This window comes from Kryptolebias marmoratus, linkage group LG10, assembly GCF_001649575.2.
Source record: "Kryptolebias marmoratus isolate JLee-2015 linkage group LG10, ASM164957v2, whole genome shotgun sequence".
Taxonomy (NCBI): Eukaryota; Metazoa; Chordata; class Actinopteri; order Cyprinodontiformes; family Rivulidae; genus Kryptolebias; species Kryptolebias marmoratus.
The window spans coordinates 5,375,301-5,393,885 of record NC_051439.1 but is presented as its reverse complement, the minus strand read 5'-3'; the positions used below and the strand labels follow the sequence as shown (position 1 = coordinate 5,393,885).

The following is an 18,585-nucleotide window of genomic DNA, read 5'->3' as shown; positions in this document are numbered from 1 at the left end:
TGAGTTTTCTTCAACAGTGGTTTTCTGTTTGCCTCTCTCCCATGAAGCTCAGACTGGTGAAGAACCTGAACAACAGGTGTTATAAGTCCAGTCTGTCTCATCTCACCTACTGCAGCCTGGACCTCCTTCAGAGAGCTCCCAGGTGTCTTGGTTGTGTCTCATTATTCTCCTTCTTCACAGTTACTCAGTTTGTGAGGACGGCCTGCTCTTGGTAGATTTACACACGTCCCATATTCCTTCCATCTCCTGATGATGGATTTAACAGAACTCCTGGGGAAGTTTAGGGACTTAGAAATCCTTCTGTATCCATCCCTGATTTGGACTTTTCAATAATATTTTCCCTGAGTTGAATTAGGACAGTCACTTTAAAGGGGGTTATAATTTATGCAATCACTTATTTGACATTATATATTTTATTTTTTTATTGTATTACTCTGTAGACATTTGATTTACTTTGAAGAAAGTTTATTGGGTTTGTTTTTTGTCAAAAAGATTTATTTATATTGACCATGACTGATTTATGACAGCAATAAAAGCATAAAATATCCAAGGGGAGAAAAGTCCAACTTTCTGTGATTTGTTTAATCTTTAAATGATGTTTCTAATGTGTAGTATGTCTGAGCAACAGAGCTTTAAAAATGACTTTGTTTTCTTATCTGTTTCACCAAAATCCCATTGATCTCTATTTTTTTTTGCAGTTCTTTACATATTTACACAGAATCCAGAACAAAAAGTTTGAAACATCTATGTTGCCTTAAATAACACGAACCCCCCATCCCCCAGCAGTATTGCGATATCTAGTGCATGTAACACTTGGTAACAGAAAATGTAAAAAAAAGAAAAAAAAAAGCAAATATGCAATACGACCTGCAGACCTACAGATACAGATATAGTTCCTGTCTATAACTGATGTTTACAGCAGCAGCATGATCACTTCAGCACCTTCAGACAGCTCACACTCAGCTCTCCTGAGGCAGCCCGGTGGTGTACAGGTAGGAGACAGTTCCGGCCTGGATCTGAAACGTCTGCCCGTGGATGTGGTGGCTGGAGATCTGCTCACTGGTCTGGCTGATGGAGATGGGCTGGCTGCTCTGGCTGCTGATATGGATGGCCTGGCTGTGTTGTTCCCTGCTCCCCAGCCCCTGGGAGCTCTCCTGAGCCACAGCCAGCTGATGCACGGGCTGCTGCATCACCTGCAGCTGCTGGACGGGACGGGTTATCTGCAGCGGATGCGCGGGACCGTGGTGGACCTGCAGGTGCTCCATGGCTTCTTTACTCAGTGTGATGACGTGCATCTGCTCGGACTGGTGGCTCTCCAGCACGCCCACGGGATGAATCTGAGGCGTCGGAGCCACCACGTCGCCCTGAGCGACAAGAGCCAGGTTCTCTACGTGTCCCGGTGGCTTTGTGAGGAGTGTGAGCCTGGAGTGGGCCGACTGCACCGTTTCTGCGGTGATGAGGTTGAGCTCCTGCTCCTGAGCTGGTACAAAATTAATGTTGTCCACACCCTCCGTCACCACCAGCTGGATCTCCTGCTCAGAGCCGAGGGGCGTCTGGAACGGCTGCAGCTGAACAATGCTGCGTGCCTCCTCCTGCGGTGCCACTGGTGGCGCCTCTGTTGACGCTGGTCTCTCCTTGTTGTGGGACTTAGTGTGCGTTTTCAGATTGTCCAGACGGGTAAATGAAAGGGTGCAGATGGAACAAGTGAAAGGTTTCTTCCCCGAGTGGGAGGCAATGTGTCGTCTCCTCGCACTGGGGTCAGAGAAGGACTTGTTACAGACGTTGCACTCGTATGGCTTCTCACCTCTGCAGAGGTAAATAAAAAGCGATTATAATCAGTCGTTTTGTATCTAAAATGGATCACATGAAGCCTGTACAGGTGTACTGCTCATAAATGCTAACGTCACTGTTGATGTAACCAAAGAGACTCTACTGCATCTTTAAATACAACAAGATGTGAGCAAAAACGCATCACATTTTTAATTTATATTTAATATAAAACTATCTTTTACAACTAAATAGGATATTTTTAATTAAAACTACAGTAATGGGAAAATAATGTTCAGCCTTTATTACAGTAATTCTAGGGTTTTATGTATCAGAACATAATAAAAATGATCTGGTCTTTACCAGGTTCTAAGAGCAACGTTGGAAAGAAGAATGGGCCAAAATTCATCCATAATCACAAACCACTACTGAGTGTTATGATCAGAGGCTGGAAGCAGATTTTCACAAATAATTTAGGCTTTGTTTTGGTTTAAAAACATAGACATGGTGGAACCTGTTGGGTTTTTAATCATTTGATGTTAAATCTGAATAATTTTAGAACCTGGTTAGGATCAGATTGTTGATTTTATCCCCTTATATAGAAATCCTAGAACTGACATTCTTCTTCCCAGGACTGTAGCTGTCAGAATAAATGTTGGTACATCCACTGAACATGTGTGTGTGTGTGTGTGTGTGTGTGTGTGTGTGTGTGTGTGTGTGTGTGTGTGTGTGTATGAGTGCCTGAACTATCTGCTTAAGATAAATCTAGAACTCAAGTTTCTTTCCTCACCTGTGAATGCGGATGTGAATCTGCAGTGTGCTTTTGGCTGTGAAACATTTCCCACAAATCTCACAAGTGAAAGGCTTCTCCCCTGAGAAAAGATTAAAGTCTCCATTAATTATTTGTAATACTGATATTACTTTAGGCATTTTGTAATACTACAGACTGAAAAAGAGTCTCAAAGCTGGTGGGTTTTACCTGTATGAGTTCTGAGGTGCTTCTTGAGTTGAGCTGCATCCATAAACTTATGATGACACTGAGCACACTCTGGTAACGATTTCCCTTTGGTCAAAGAAAACAAACTTAGGAGATAATGTTAAGTCTAAAGCGCGATTACAAAAAAATAGCATTGACCTGCTCGCAAATGTTGGTTTCTTACCCGTATGGACTCTGTAGTGGCTCTGAAGTTGCCTCTTCTGATTAAAAGCCTTTCCACATTTGTCACAGCCAAAGACTTTCTCAACTGAGGAAACAGGTTAAAGTCAATTATCTGAAGTGGAAACTAATATGCTGATGAAGAACAAGGCCTTTGATGATTCATGGCAAATCATTTATTCAACCAGATAATTATCAGGGAGATGTTTAGACATCATTCTTGTGAGAGTATTAAATGCTTTTTTAAACACTGAATCATTAGGAATATCAATGTTGCAAGGATTGTAATCATCACCAAGTTAGATTCGTCCAATGTAACAAAAAAATTCACAATTCTGACAATTTTTTCTAAATGTCTAGAATTTTTCCCACAAGGCCCACATAATTTGTTCTTTAAAACAACAGACAGATAAAACCTATAAGTTCCTGCCTGTTATACCGTTTACAGTATATAGGACTGTTTGCATAAACAGATGTAAACGTCCTACAATGAAAAAAATCTCTGCAGACCTGTTAGACTAGATATGCACACTGTAGTGTAATTATGACTGTAGCAGCTGGCTGTTAGTGCTATATATATATATATATATATATATATATATATAAAATGTACCAAAATGTAAACAGAACCTTGTTATAATCCAATAATCCAAGCTAAAAAAATCCCTACATTTTGATGTATGAACTGTAGAAGTGTACAGATAACCAAGATTAAAAAAATAATGTTAAACCTGGTGCCAGGGGCTCAATTTGATCACCATGGTAACCTGTGTCTGTCACTCCCTGACTTAATAGAAGGCAGACAGAAACAGTTAAATGTAAGCCTCAAACAAAGTCACTTTGTGAAAACTGTGAGTCAGATGTTAAAAATCCTTGAACCGTGAGCGGCAGAAGGCCCTGATGGTCACACCTGCAATTTTTATTTTTCTACAGTGTTTTATGTAGAAGATATGCATTTAGGGGGACTTGAAAGAAAATTTAAGTCCTATAGCTGTGAGACACACACTGAGTGAAAGAAGACAAAAATACATTTTGATGTATAATTTGTACTAAAAGGATTTGTGTACGTAAGAAAAGTTTGACTTGTTTAAACTCAGAATGATGTTTCTAGTGTGAAGTTGGAGTAAATGCTTTCTCTTAGAGGAAAGTTTATTCATGCTTAAACGGTCTAAGTCAGAAGTATTACACATTAAAGACCTGTTATTGTTATATCAACCCTACTCTGTTATAGTAATACCAATAACCAATCTGTTATCTCATACCAATCTTACTATTAGCTAAAATTACCTGATTGATATATTTCTATATTTGATTTTGATGTTTTTATCTCTGTATTTGATTCTGTACCTGATTGTTGTTTCTGTGTTGTAAAGCACTTTGAAAAGTGCTGAAAAGTGCTATATAAATAAATTTCACTTCACTTCACTTCACTTCACTTCACTTCACTTCACTTCAATAGCTCCAAAGAGGGCCGGATGCTCTTATGTGTCACCAAAAAGTCGTAGCACCCTATCCCTGATCGAGCTGCATGTTTTGTTGTGTAATTTGCCCTTTTTTTCACCTATGTGCAAAAAGATAAAAACCAATAGGTAATAATTATGTGACCTCTAATGATTTGGTAGTTTCATCTGAATGAGAGGAGACAGAACATCAACGAAAAAAAAAACCCCACGTCACAAAAAGCTACAAACTGGTTTGCATGTCATTGAATGAAATAAGTATTCAGTCTTAAGGCCTGGCACACAGATTACAATCAATCAACCTCTTAATCAGTTACAGACACTCCTAGATCTCAATTTGGTACAAGTATAAAACACACCAGTCTCCAAACTCAGTTTCTGAAACTCCCATCTGTCCACCACCATGTGTGAAACTAAAGAGCTGTCAGGAACAAGATATGAGATCTGGACAAGACTGGAATCATCAGCAACAAACAACTGTTGGTGCAATTATTCAAAAATCGAGGAACTATAACCTCAAGTCATTAAAAAGGGAAGTTTTGTAAAATGTAAATGAAAACAAAAACAAAATTTGAATCTCTTTTGATCTCCTAAACCCATATTCTATTCACAATGTAGCACAGCCAACTTAGCAGATGTTTCAACTAAGAAATTGTACAAATTTTTAGGGAAAAAAAAAAAGTCATTTTGAATCTGATGGCAGCAACACATCTCAAAAAAGTTGTTCCAGGGGCAACAAAAGGCTGTAAAAGTAAGTAGTACAAAAATAATTAGTTCTAATTGTCTATAAGCAATAATGTGTTACAGAGATGATTATTAGATTTTTTAAAGAAAAGCTTCCAGGGTTTGCTGGAAACTAACGAATGGGATCAAATCAGTAGCTAGCTTGATCCGATCCTACCGTCATGGAGGTTCATGTGCTCCTGCAGGGAGCTTCTGGTGGAAAGTGCTTTGGAGCAGATGGTGCAAACGAAAGGCTTCTCTCCTGTATGGATGCGCTGGTGAGCCAGCAGTGTGTGCTTCTGTGTGAAGGTTTTCTCACAAACCAAGCAATAGAAAGGCTTCTCTCCTGAAAGCAAACAGAAAACACAACGAGGGGTTCAGCGGTCTGAGACTGGCGCTGCCCGTTTGCTCCTTAGCAGATTTTTACAGTACGTGAAATCTTAAAGATCCTTTAAATTAAAATTAGAGAAATAGAGTTTTTGTTTAAATGCAGTGCTACTGCTGAGTGCTGAATCACTTTGCTAAAAGTTGTTTGAATGCAAATATGCTGAAGTAGATTTTAAAGAGCACAATATGTTCTCTTTTAAGGGTTCTTCATTAATTTCAATTTAAAAAAAGTAAAGAAAGATCAATATTTTAAAAGGTATAAATGTTACAAAAAAAACAAAAATCACAGCCATAATGTGTTGAACAACCTGAATGTTTAGATATATGAATGGCTGAACATATGCCGAAGCATTTAGTCCAAGAAACCATGAACTGTAAAACAATAGTGAATGCTGACTCAGCATTCAAACAATCACCAGTGTGAGTCCTTCGATGAATCTTTAAAAACAGGTGGTGTTTGAAGACTTTCCCACAGTCCTCACATCGTGCCTCTGTGTTGGGGTATTTTCTCCTGCCGTCCCTCCTTTCAGCCTCTTTGCTTCCGGCTGTATCTGGGTCAATTTTGTAGCCCTTATATTTCACCGGAGTTCTGATTTTGCGTTTGCTGTGGCGTCTCTGCTCGGGGCCGGGGTTATAACCCTCCTTCTCTTTAGGAGCTGCCGTTTCTCCATCTCCAGGCCGCCTGCTGTCTGAACTCTCACAGGATGCATGCACGTCTTTCTTTGGTCGTCCTCTTTTGCGTTTCAGCAGATCTGCCACCTCAGCGTTGTCTCCTTTCATGCGGTCCCATTTAACTCCTGTGGAGCTTGCGAGCTCAGTGAGCACTTTGACCAGTTCACCGACTTCCATGAGATGAGCTGCAGCCAGGAGCTTCTCCACGGCGCTTTCCTCCACCAACACCCGGGCGTTGTAGATGAACTCCAGTACGGTGGTAAAGACCACTGCTGTCATCCCATCCAGCTGGTACTTTGACTGATGGATCTGGTCTTCTGCTGTCAGCATGTTGGAGAAATACGCACTGCTTGCCGCCAGCATGGCTTTGTGTGCCTTAAAGTCCACATTCTCCACAACAAGAGTGACGTCGCACAGTAGGTCGCTTTTCCTGAGCCTGTCGAAGTTCCTCAGAATGTTCTGATTATACAGGTCTGAACAAACAACCACCATAGATGAAGTTGGAGCTGCTTTTGTTTGAGACATCTCCTCCTCCGAAGGTCATCTGTTCCTGAAATAATTTAAAGGAGTCTGTCAAACAACAACCAAAAATTTACTTTTTCATTTACTAACCGCCATCATTGACTACCGCCAAAGGTGAAAGGGCAATTATGGTTTTATCCGTGTCTGTGTGTTTGTTTATCTGTACGGTTCTCCAAACAGCTCACGAACCACAAGACAAGACATTTTTCTTTTTAATTCTCAGAAATTGAGTAACTTCAGGAGTCAACATGATTTAAGATGGCCACCACAGCTAAGCCACTTTAGCTAACACAAAAATGACTACAACTCAGTCAACTTTGCAGATACTGGGATAAAGTTGGTGTGGCAGTAGCTGAGAATCATACAGTGGCCAGAGGAGACACCACAGTCCATACATTATCACCCGCCCTTCCCCGAGGCCAGAGCTTAAGGGAAACGCAGAGCCCAACAGTCTCTGCCTTTCTCCCAGTTTTTGGACCTGGAGACCATGGAACAGGTGGGTCTAGCAAACATTCCCTTCATGGATGAAACATTTGCAGCCCATTTGCCACCCAAGCCAAAAGTATCAGCTGGCAAACCCAAGAAGTACCATTTCTCGGCAGCTCAGCTGGAAAAAATGTTTACTGCACACAGGATCTCACTGCCGGCGCCCTCAACATGCCGTTGATGCTGCAGGCTTACCAAGTGGAAAAGCTGCAGGAGCTGCACAAGGTGATGCTGGCTGAAGAAAACTCTGCTGGGCTGCTGGACATATTCTGCTCAAGGGATCGATTTTATCCTTCAACTGTCCAGTACCGTATCACTCTGGGAAAAGGCATGGTGGAAGAGGTTGTTGCACAGTGCCATCTAGGGCTCGCCCTCGTAAGCTGCCAGAGAGCGAGGGCTGAGGGCTCAGATTTCCTTCACCAAGCTGTCACACCTATGGGGGCAAGCCATGGAGAAAATTCAGACTTGCTGTGATCAGAGGAAGAAGCATGAGGAAGCATTGTGTCTGTGTGTGCCAAGGTGGCAGTACTCCTAGCCTGGACCATTCAGCAACTACGGGAGTGTGCCCCCACTCCCTCCCTCGGCACAAAAGAGACCCTTGCTGGAGGCGGGATTGCAGCAGCTGCTGTTTCCCTGCAGGTCAGCGAAACCTCTCTCAGTTTGGGCAGTTTGCATGGTCCAAGCACTGTTTTGTCCAGAGGCAGGCGGTGGCATCAAAAACCTCATCAACAGTGAAAGGAAAGAAGCAACAGTCTGCCTAGCTCTGCAGTGGGAGTGGTTTCAAACTTGAGACTCTCTACCAACGGGGCAAAATGGAGAACTCCTTTTGAACAGTCTGCTCTGGAGTGAAAAAAGCCCAGATTAAGCAGTTGTCGTGTTTAAGCACAGCACATACACACTGCTTTCCCTGCTATTTGTGAAATGAATAAATGTTCTCATGGACTAAATCAGCTAAAGACATGGTGTTCTGTTCACACTGCTCTGTGCAATATTTTCTTAAACATTATAAATTAAATCTCAGAAATAAAGAAGATCGTGTTCATACAGACAGGTTCCCACTCTCTGCCCTGCACAACATTAAGCGCCAGCTTCCCACAAGAGGGCGCTGTGGTCCCATAAATAATCATGCCACACAGTGCCCATAAGCACTGTTGCAATGGATTATGGGATCTCGACATAGGTTGCAATTCATCAAGCCTCCTCCGTCGTTACACACTGTCAGGAGTGCAGCTGGCTTTCGCTCCAGTACTGAGAGAGGAGATCCACTCACTTCCAGAAAAGGGTCCGATAAAAACTGTCCCCACACAGGAGGCCAACAGCGGGCTTTACAGCCTCTATTTTGTGACCCTGAAAAAGGAGGTAGGTCTCTGTCCTGTACTGGATCTGAGACAGTTAAACAAATGGCTGTGAACATTCAAATCCAGAATGTTAACTCTGTGCCAAGTAATGCATTTTCTGCATCCAGGACCTGTTTATATCAGTGGAACTGGAAGACAGATTTTCATGTTTCAATCCTACCCAAACAGACAATTTCTGAGCTTTGCTTTTGAAAACATAGAGTAGAAATATCAGGTCCTGCCGTTTGGTTTACCCCTCGCTCCTTGGGTGTTTACAAAATGCCTCAAGGCGGCATTGGCACCAATCAGGAGTCAGGGAATCCAAACCCTGGACTATACAATTGATTTCTTTCAGATTCACCTCACCTCATCAAGCCAGAGCTCACACAGCTCTGTTAATGTCCCACCTGCAGTCTCTGGAGTTTGTAATAACAAGAAGAAAAGACAGCTGACCCTCAGTCAGAAAATCTGTTATCTGAGTGTGGAGCTGGACTTTGGAGAACTCTGAATGGTAACAGTGTTCAGTAAGTGTTTGGCACTATTTCAGCAGGGCTGTCTACTAACGATCCATCACTGCCGGCGCCTTTTAGGTTCTACAGCATCCATCATATCAATAGTCCTGCTCGGTTTCCCGATGATGATGATAAGGTTTCAGCTCTGGGTTCACTTCAGACACAGGCTCTCCCTGCAGAAAAAAATCGGGTTAAGTCTAGGTTAAGTCTCATCACGTGTCCTCATCACGATGGACTTGTCAAAGTTTGGCTCGGGTTTATTCTGCAGGAACAAACACATCAGCAGCGTTTGGTCACAGAGACAAAGCCGGCTGCATATCAATCAGTTCGACTTGGTAACGGTTTTTCTCTCTCAGCATGTGTTAGTGCACAGTGACAACAGCAACAACTGCGCACAGACTGCTACAGAAAGACGCATGTTCCAACGTACCCTTAGAGTGCCCCGAGGTGGCGTCGATCCAGCGTAAGCTTATGGAGGTGGTTTCGTGAGATCTCCCGTAACCTCTTAGAGCTCCAAGAATGTGTTGAGGGTGGCTCAGCTACTACCACACCTAATTTAGCTCAATGTCTGTAAAACTGACTTGACTTATAGGCATTTTTTTGTGTTTGGTAAGGTTGCTTAGTTGTGGCGGTCTTGAACTGGGTTGACTTTGAGTTGTAAATGTACACCCATTGATTATGCTCTGAGAGTTTCTCTACAAGGTTCATGAGATGTGTTACGAACAGTCAGGAAGATTTGATTCTAACATTTATATGTAAGGTTTTAATCAACAATGTTGCACAATATGTTAGTGCTCAGGGTATGTAGAGTAAATGACTCTCAGCTACTACCACGCTAGGTTTTAGCTCGATATCTGTAAATTTGACTGAGTTATAGCTATTTTTGGAAATTTCTGGCTACTGTGGTGGCTATCATGAATTGAAGTTACTTCGAAATTAAATCAGTTGTAGATGTACAGGCAGTGATTACCTTCAGAGAGCTTCATTAAAATGAAATATTTTGCTAACAGACAGACAGGGTTGATAACATTAGGTCGTTTTTAGGCATAAATATTGCACAATGTGTAGTGCCTGGAGTTGGTGTTGAAGATTATTCTCAGCCTCTACCATACCAAATTTAGGCTCAATATTTGTAAAACTGACTGAATTATAACTTTTTTTGTGTTTCCTATGGTTGCTTAGCTGTGGCGGCCATCTTAAATTGGTCGAAGTGTTCATGAGACATTTGACCAACACTGCAGACAATAGAACACACAAACAAACACGAGCAAAAACATTATCGCCCTTTCGCCTTCGACTGCAGGTAATAACAAGAACGGGAAAGTTAGCAACTAAGCTAATCGTTTCCAGCCGGACAGTGCATTTCCTGCTGACTCGCTAGCTAAGACAGTGATGTACATGAATTAAACCGTGTGGCTAAAATGTACTCCGGTCTGTGATCAGACGCAGAGTGCCGAAAGGACACATGGGACGGTGTAAATACAAGTAGTGAGCTTTTAGGACCTTACCTTTCCTGATGTTGGACGGAGAGCGTGAACCATATAAGTCATTGGCGTGAACTCTAGGTGTTTATCGCGAGATGTAAAAGCGAGATCTACAGAGAACTGAGCTACACATGCTCTGACTCGCACGAGCGCCCTTTGAGGAAACGGGCTGCATTACTGTGGATGATTTGTAGATCTACTGTAGACAACTGCCATTTCTGTAATGTTTGGTACGGAAAAACATATGACGAGGAATTTACTTAGCGACTTCTTTTTTCTTCTTTTTTTTACAACTTGTGAAATTCGGTGTCAGAAAAAAAGATTTATTTGCTCCATAGCTATTTAAGACCTGCACGTTCCTGACGTACAGACTCTGTGCTACATAGGTGCAAGACACGGAAATTATAGAACAGGTCTGTATATTTTGAATGCATTTTTTTAACCTTTTGTTTATAAATTTTTTCTTTAATGTTGTGAAGGATAAAAAAATTCACCAATGTGTTACTATTGCAGCTACCATTGTGTCTGAATATCTTTATTATAATACTTATCTTTATATAAGACGGTTCATTGCTGAGTTTGACCTTGATTATTGTGTAATATGTTGTGAAACACACAGGTACATATAATGGTTCTTGGACTGTGTGGTGTCACTTGTTATTGCATTCCTTCTAGTTGGACCTACTTCTTCTTATAATAAACTCAAAGGTTGTTCTTCAGCTGGTCCAGTTCCCCTCCAGTCTGGAGCCAGCTGCTCAACATGAAATCTGTCCGGGTTGTGGTTGTTGGAGCTGGTGTGGTTGGATTCTCCACTGCTGTCTGCATCTCTGAAGCTTTTCCTTCCTGCTCTGTCACTCTGGTGGCCGACAGCTTCAGCCCCCACACCACCAGTGATGGAGCTGCTGGGATTATGTCCGCTGAGGAATTTCCAGGTATGAAACATCATCTCTTTGGACTTACAGTGTAAGGGGAGGAAATAGTTACTTTATTCAGTGCTGATTCTGTAAGTGTGTCCTTGTCTGCTGGCAAAATGTCAGAATATTGCAGAAAATAACTGGATGTACAAATGATTAACTTTTGGAGTCAGTTCAGTCAGCAAATCGACATTAGTCAACACATACGTGGCTATGATGCAGTAAATTTTGCATTTACTGAGCTAAAATTTATGTTCATGTTTCAAATATTTTTATTAAGAAGCAGACATTATAACCAAAATACAACCATCATTGGCTTATTCAATGCTTCATTATTTGAAATAAACATTAAATTTAATAAACAATAACTCCCTCCCCCACCCAACCCATCCAGCCCACCCAGTACTACTCAAGGTGTCCTACATCTTGTTTCGGGAAGGAAATAATTGGTTGCCATATCCTTTTGAAGTCTTCCAACCTACCACCAAGAGAATAACGAATCCTTTCAAGGTGCAATGTATAAGTCAGTGCCGTTAACCTTGCTAGTGTCTCCGCTTTTTTCCCACAGAGGAGACGATAGGATAGAAGGCAGCGCTGCCTATTCTGTAGGTTCCCAATGCTCCCTGATATCCGTAGTATGATCAAAAGTGGATCTGGTCGTAATGTAGTCTTGAAGACCCTTGAGAAAAATGAAAACACTGCCATCCAGAAGCTTTCTGGTTTGGGGCACAGTGTGTAACTGTGAAGTAGATTTGCCTCTGCTTGGTTACATTGTTCACAGATGGGTGATACCTCTGGAAATATTTTATGCAATTTTACTCTTGAGTAGTGCAGCCTATGTAGAATTGTGAACTGGATCAGGCAGTGTGTAGCATTCAGTGAGCAAGTGTTGATATGTTTCAGGCTTTCCCTCCATATATCTTCCGCTATCCCCGTGCCCAATTCTTTTTCCCATCTTCCCTTTATGTAATTCGTGTTTACCTGATTTAGTTCCTGAAACGAATGGGATATAACTGAAACTGCATTCCTCCCCATTGTGCAATCTATGAGACACCTGTCTAGCCTGTCAGGGGTGGTATTGAGCTAAAATTTAATGTTGTAGTAGCTGAGAGTCATTCTCAACACATACTCTGAGCAGGACATTTTGCAATATCACATGAGATCTCACATAATATTATCTTCACGGTTTGACCAAAATGGCTATAACTGTAATTTCTCAAAGTAAGATGATCTAAGTGCAAAACCCTGGCATGGAAGGTGGCTGATGATATGGATTCTTTTAAAGAAAACTGTTATTTTTTTCTCAGATATTCCACTGGAGAGACAAAGATGCTGGTTCAAGGACAGCTCTGATCATCTGCTGGCCATTGCACAATCCCAACACTCCCCAGATGCAGGTGTAATTCTGAGCTCTGGGTAAGGTTACACAGATCTATAAATAAACCAGAACACACATCAGTCCGACTCACATTTAAAAACGATTTCTTTGCCTTCCCTGATTTTCTTTTAGGTGTCAGCTTTTTAAGGAGGTTCCGGCCAATTTGAAGCCCTTCTGGTCAGAGTTTGTAATTGGCTTCAGATTAATGACTGATGAGGAACTGAAACGTTTCCCAGAGTACAAGTTTGGCCGTGCTTTCACTACTGCGAAATGTGAATGCTCCAGTTACCTGCCGTGGCTCGAGAAAAGGTTTGTTTTCTGCGTTCAAGAATGCCAGAACCATTTTAACCATTATCTTCATTTTTAAATCACAAAAAATATATTTTAGTTAAATACACTGAGTTGCAACAATGTAAAATCATGTAATGCTTGGTTTTTAAAGGTTTAAGAAAGCTGGAGGCCTGGTGGAGAAGAGGAAAGTTAACAGTCTTCAAGAGTTAAGTCATTTTGACCTGATTGTGAACTGCTCTGGTCTCGGCTCCAAAACGTTAGTTGGCGACACACAAGTACACCCAGTGAGAGGCCAGATCCTCAAAGTGGAGGCACCCTGGTTGAAACACTTCATCAGAGATGCAGACGGGAAGACCTACATCTTTCCTGGCATTCACAGCGTCATTTTAGGCGGGACGAGGCAGGAGGGGGACTGGCGTCTGCAGGTGGACAGAGGAGACGCGGAGAGCATCCTGGAGCGCTGCAGCAGGCTGGAGCCGTCGCTGAGAAAAGCCAAAGTTCTCAGTGAGTGGGTCGGTCTGAGGCCAGGCAGGAGGAACCTGAGGTTGGAGCGGGAGGTGGTGCGCCTGCAGGACCGCCGGGTGCCAGTGGTCCATAACTACGGCCATGGGGGCTTCGGGGTCACCCTGGCCTGGGGTACCGCCCTGGATGCAGTGGGGCTGGTCAGGCAGTGCCTTAATGAAATTCCTCTGCAGGCTAAACTGTGAACTAATTCTACCAGTGAAAGCTGCCTTCTCTCACTTTGAGTAAACTTAACACTAAATGTGGAATGCTGGAATGATGCAGTCTGAGGTTTAACATTGTCTAAGTGAAATCTGTATTGAAAATAGACGTCACCTAGATAGAAGCATATGTTGTTCTAAAACTTGTTTATACTTTTCCACAATGATGGTGCCTTTCTAGATGTGTAAGCTGCCCATGCCAGAAGCATGCTGTTTATTCATTGTCACATGCTGTTTTTATTTTGTTTTTTAATTATGTAAAGCACCTTGAAATGCCTTGCTGCTGAAATGTGCTATACAAATAAAATTTGATTGATTTTTGATTGATTAATGCACCCCCATACAATCAGAGAGGCAGACCTTTGAACTATGATCTGATAACAGGATGGATGGTCTCTCTCCTCTTTAGGACAGATGAAGTGGTGTCTGTGGATTTCAAAAACAATTTCAAATTTTTATTCCTCTGACCACAGATGAGTTCTCCTCTGTCCCTCAGTCCATTTTAAATGAGCTTTGGTCCAGAGAAGACAGCAGTGGGAGGATGCAGAGCAGGTGCTTGGGTTTCCTTTGACTGGAGGGGGAGGCGGAGGAGGGGGTAAGGAGCAGGGGGGGGACGGGGACTTTTGGGGATGTGGCGTGGCTGGACTCAAACCCAGAGGACGACCTGCTCATGGTTTCAGTTGTCTTTTTGTCCCTTCCTGAAATAAACAAGTGAAGTGTATTTAGATCATGCACCTGGCAGCCAGCTGAGTCATGATTTTAACTTAAAGAGGTAATTCACCTTTTGTAAGAGAGTTTCTTGGTTAAGATAATGAACAATTAGTAAATTACCTGTTGCAGATAGCTTTTTAAACAACTTAAGTTTAAGTAAATAGTCCAAAATGGATCGGTACAGTTTTCAAACAACTCCATAACGATCCATGCAAACACTATTGAATAAACATTTACTGCTATTACTTTTGCATCACAGTTAGTTACAGAGAGCTGTTCCAGCCAGCTGTAGCACTTCCAGGAGGGATATTATAATATTTCTGCTGGAATAACATTGCAATAAACTATTGATGTACAGGTTTATATTAAAGGCTAGCATTCCTTGAAATAATACAGACTTTATGCCAGAGTTTTAAACTAAAATCATCTTATAGTGAGGAAGATTGAAGTTATACCCGAATTTGCTTGGCTACTTTTTTTTTGTGAAATTCGGTCAGAAAAAAAGGTTTATTTGCTTCATAGATATTTAGGACCTGCACGTTCCTGACGTACAGACTCTGTGCCACAAAGGTGCCATACACGGAAATTATAGAACAGGTCTGTATATTTTGAATGCATATTTGAACTTTTTGTTTGTAAACTCTTTCTTTAATGTTGTAAAGGATTAGAAAAAAAACACCAATGTGTTACTACTGCAGCTACCATTGTGTCTGAATATCTTTATTATAATACTTATCTTTATATGAGACGGTTCATTGCTGAGTTTGACCTTGATTATTGTGTAATATGTTGTGAAACACACAGGTACATATAATGGTTCTTGGACTGCGTGGTGTCACTTGTTATTGCTTTCCTTCTAGTTGTGTATTAACTTCTTATAATAAACTCAAAGGTTGTTCTTCAGCTGGTCCAGTTCCCCTCCAGTCTGGAGCCAGCTGCTCAACATGAAATCTGTCCGGGTTGTGGTTGTTGGAGCTGGTGTGGTTGGATTCTCCACTGCTGTCTGCATCTCTGAAGCTTTTCCTTCCTGCTCTGTCACTCTGGTGGCCGACAGCTTCAGCCCCCACACCACCAGTGATGGAGCTGCTGGGATTATGTACGCTGCTGAATTTCCAGGTATGACACATCATCACTTTGGACTTACAGTGTAAGGGGAGGAAATAGTTACTTTATTCAGTGCTGATTCTGTAAGTGTGTCCTTGTCTGCTGGCAAAATGTCAGAATATTGCAGAAAATAACTGGATGTACAAATGATTAACTTTTGGAGTCAGTTCAGTCAGCAAATCGACATTAGTCAACACATACGTGGCTATGATGCAGTAAATTTTGCATTTACTGAGCTAAAATTTATGTTCATGTTTCAAATATTTTTATTAAGAAGCAGACATTATAACCAAAATACAACCATCATTGGCTTATTCAATGCTTCATTATTTGAAATAAACATTAAATTTAATAAACAATAACTCCCTCCCCCACCCAACCCATCCAGCCCACCCAGTACTACTCAAGGTGTCCTACATCTTGTTTCGGGAAGGAAATAATTGGTTGCCATATCCTTTTGAAGTCTTCCAACCTACCACCAAGAGAATAACGAATCCTTTCAAGGTGCAATGTATAAGTCAGTGCCGTTAACCTTGCTAGTGTCTCCGCTTTTTTCCCACAGAGGAGACGATAGGATAGAAGGCAGCGCTGCCTATTCTGTAGGTTCCCAATGCTCCCTGATATCCGTAGTATGATCAAAAGTGGATCTGGTCGTAATGTAGTCTTGAAGACCCTTGAGAAAAATGAAAACACTGCCATCCAGAAGCTTTCTGGTTTGGGGCACAGTGTGTAACTGTGAAGTAGATTTGCCTCTGCTTGGTTACATTGTTCACAGATGGGTGATACCTCTGGAAATATTTTATGCAATTTTACTCTTGAGTAGTGCAGCCTATGTAGAATTGTGAACTGGATCAGGCAGTGTGTAGCATTCAGTGAGCAAGTGTTGATATGTTTCAGGCTTTCCCTCCATATATCTTCCGCTATCCCCGTGCCCAATTCTTTTTCCCATCTTCCCTTTATGTAATTCGTGTTTACCTGATTTAGTTCCTGAAACGAATGGGATATAACTGAAACTGCATTCCTCCCCATTGTGCAATCTATGAGACACCTGTCTAGCCTGTCAGGGGTGGTATTGAGCTAAAATTTAATGTTGTAGTAGCTGAGAGTCATTCTCAACACATACTCTGAGCAGGACATTTTGCAATATCACATGAGATCTCACATAATATTATCTTCACGGTTTGACCAAAATGGCTATAACTGTAATTTCTCAAAGTAAGATGATCTAAGTGCAAAACCCTGGCATGGAAGGTGGCTGATGATATGGATTCTTTTAAAGAAAACTGTTATTTTTTTCTCAGATATTCCACTGGAGAGACAAAGATGCTGGTTCAAGGACAGCTCTGATCATCTGCTGGCCATTGCACAATCCCAACACTCCCCAGATGCAGGTGTAATTCTGAGCTCTGGGTAAGGTTACACAGATCTATAAATAAACCAGAACACACATCAGTCCGACTCACATTTAAAAACGATTTCTTTGCCTTCCCTGATTTTCTTTTAGGTGTCAGCTTTTTAAGGAGGTTCCGGCCAATTTGAAGCCCTTCTGGTCAGAGTTTGTAATTGGCTTCAGATTAATGACTGATGAGGAACTGAAACGTTTCCCAGAGTACAAGTTTGGCCGTGCTTTCACTACTGCGAAATGTGAATGCTCCAGTTACCTGCCGTGGCTCGAGAAAAGGTTTGTTTTCTGCGTTCAAGAATGCCAGAACCATTTTAACCATTATCTTCATTTTTAAATCACAAAAAATATATTTTAGTTAAATACACTGAGTTGCAACAATGTAAAATCATGTAATGCTTGGTTTTTAAAGGTTTAAGAAAGCTGGAGGCCTGGTGGAGAAGAGGAAAGTTAACAGTCTTCAAGAGTTAAGTCATTTTGACCTGATTGTGAACTGCTCTGGTCTCGGCTCCAAAACGTTAGTTGGCGACACACAAGTACACCCAGTGAGAGGCCAGATCCTCAAAGTGGAGGCACCCTGGTTGAAACACTTCATCAGAGATGCAGACGGGAAGACCTACATCTTTCCTGGCATTCACAGCGTCATTTTAGGCGGGACGAGGCAGGAGGGGGACTGGCGTCTGCAGGTGGACAGAGGAGACGCGGAGAGCATCCTGGAGCGCTGCAGCAGGCTGGAGCCGTCGCTGAGAAAAGCCAAAGTTCTCAGTGAGTGGGTCGGTCTGAGGCCAGGCAGGAGGAACCTGAGGTTGGAGCGGGAGGTGGTGCGCCTGCAGGACCGCCGGGTGCCAGTGGTCCATAACTACGGCCATGGGGGCTTCGGGGTCACCCTGGCCTGGGGTACCGCCCTGGATGCAGTGGGGCTGGTCAGGCAGTGCCTTAATGAAATTCCTCTGCAGGCTAAACTGTGAACTAATTCTACCAGTGAAAGCTGCCTTCTCTCACTTTGAGTAAACTTAACACTAAATGTGGAATGCTGGAATGATGCAGTCTGAGGTTTAACATTGTCTAAGTGAAATCTGTATTGAAAATAGACGTCACCTAGATAGAAGCATATGTTGTTCTAAAACTTGTTTATACTTTTCCACATTGATGGTGCCTTTCTAGATGTGTAAGCTGCCCATGCCAGAAGCATTAATGCACCTCCATACCATCAGAGAAGCAAACCTTTGAACTGTGAGCTGATAACAGGATGGATGGTCCGTCTCCTCTTTAGGACAGATGATGTGGTGTCTGTGGATTTCAAAAACAATTTCAAACTTCTATTCCTCTAACCACAGATCAGTTCTCCTCTGTCCCTCAGTCCATCTTAAATGAGCTTTGGTCCAGAGAAGACAGCAGTGTTTCTGGATGGTGTTCACATCTGGCTTCTTCTTTGCCTGATAGAGCTTTAAGCAGCATTAGTGGATGGTACAGTGAACTGTGTTTACAGACAATGATCTGTGGAAGTGTTCCTGAGTCCATGCAGTGATGTCCAGAACAGAATCAGACCTGTTTTTA

The 18,585-nt window shown here is 42.1% G+C and overlaps 3 protein-coding genes across 9 annotated transcripts; 2 read left to right on the top strand and 1 right to left on the bottom strand.

The window, feature by feature from the left end:
* Window positions 1–561: 561 nt before the first annotated feature.
* zbtb24 (zinc finger and BTB domain containing 24) lies at window positions 562–10,630 on the bottom strand. Of its 4 annotated transcripts, XM_025007088.2 has the most exons (9): window positions 10,531–10,597; window positions 8,877–9,195; window positions 7,369–7,606; window positions 5,910–6,715; window positions 5,285–5,452; window positions 2,928–3,011; window positions 2,747–2,830; window positions 2,558–2,639; window positions 562–1,806 (listed from the first exon to the last, which is right to left on the bottom strand). In XM_025007088.2, the coding sequence occupies exons 4-9, from the start codon at window positions 6,688–6,690 to the stop codon at window positions 960–962; spliced, it is 2,046 nt and encodes a 681-aa protein (XP_024862856.1). In that variant the 5' UTR covers window positions 6,691–6,715; window positions 7,369–7,606; window positions 8,877–9,195; window positions 10,531–10,597; the 3' UTR covers window positions 562–959. The 4 variants fall into 4 exon arrangements, with proteins under 4 accessions (XP_024862856.1, XP_037833804.1, XP_024862857.1 ...); XM_037977876.1 differs by lacking the exon at window positions 7,369–7,606; XM_025007089.2 differs by lacking the exon at window positions 8,877–9,195 and having other exon boundaries at window positions 10,531–10,588.
* An 84-nt stretch (window positions 10,631–10,714) lies between these two features.
* On the top strand, window positions 10,715–14,343 carry LOC108239058 (D-aspartate oxidase). Of its 3 annotated transcripts, none has more exons than XM_017421521.3 (5): window positions 10,715–10,919; window positions 11,215–11,438; window positions 12,728–12,836; window positions 12,931–13,107; window positions 13,241–14,343. In XM_017421521.3, the coding sequence occupies exons 2-5, from the start codon at window positions 11,267–11,269 to the stop codon at window positions 13,794–13,796; spliced, it is 1,014 nt and encodes a 337-aa protein (XP_017277010.1). In that variant the 5' UTR covers window positions 10,715–10,919; window positions 11,215–11,266; the 3' UTR covers window positions 13,797–14,343. The 3 variants fall into 3 exon arrangements, with proteins under 3 accessions (XP_017277010.1, XP_017277009.1, XP_017277008.1); XM_017421520.3 differs by having other exon boundaries at window positions 11,182–11,438; XM_017421519.3 differs by having other exon boundaries at window positions 11,227–11,438; window positions 13,241–14,341.
* Window positions 14,344–15,099: 756 nt separating this feature from the next.
* On the top strand, window positions 15,100–18,438 carry LOC108239094 (D-aspartate oxidase-like). Of its 2 annotated transcripts, none has more exons than XM_025007053.2 (5): window positions 15,100–15,119; window positions 15,427–15,638; window positions 16,928–17,036; window positions 17,131–17,307; window positions 17,441–18,438. In XM_025007053.2, exons 2-5 carry the CDS (start codon window positions 15,467–15,469, stop codon window positions 17,994–17,996), a joined length of 1,014 nt encoding a protein of 337 aa, XP_024862821.1. In that variant the 5' UTR covers window positions 15,100–15,119; window positions 15,427–15,466; the 3' UTR covers window positions 17,997–18,438. The 2 variants fall into 2 exon arrangements, with proteins under 2 accessions (XP_024862821.1, XP_017277085.1); XM_017421596.3 differs by having other exon boundaries at window positions 15,101–15,119; window positions 15,415–15,638.
* Window positions 18,439–18,585: the final 147 nt, after the last annotated feature.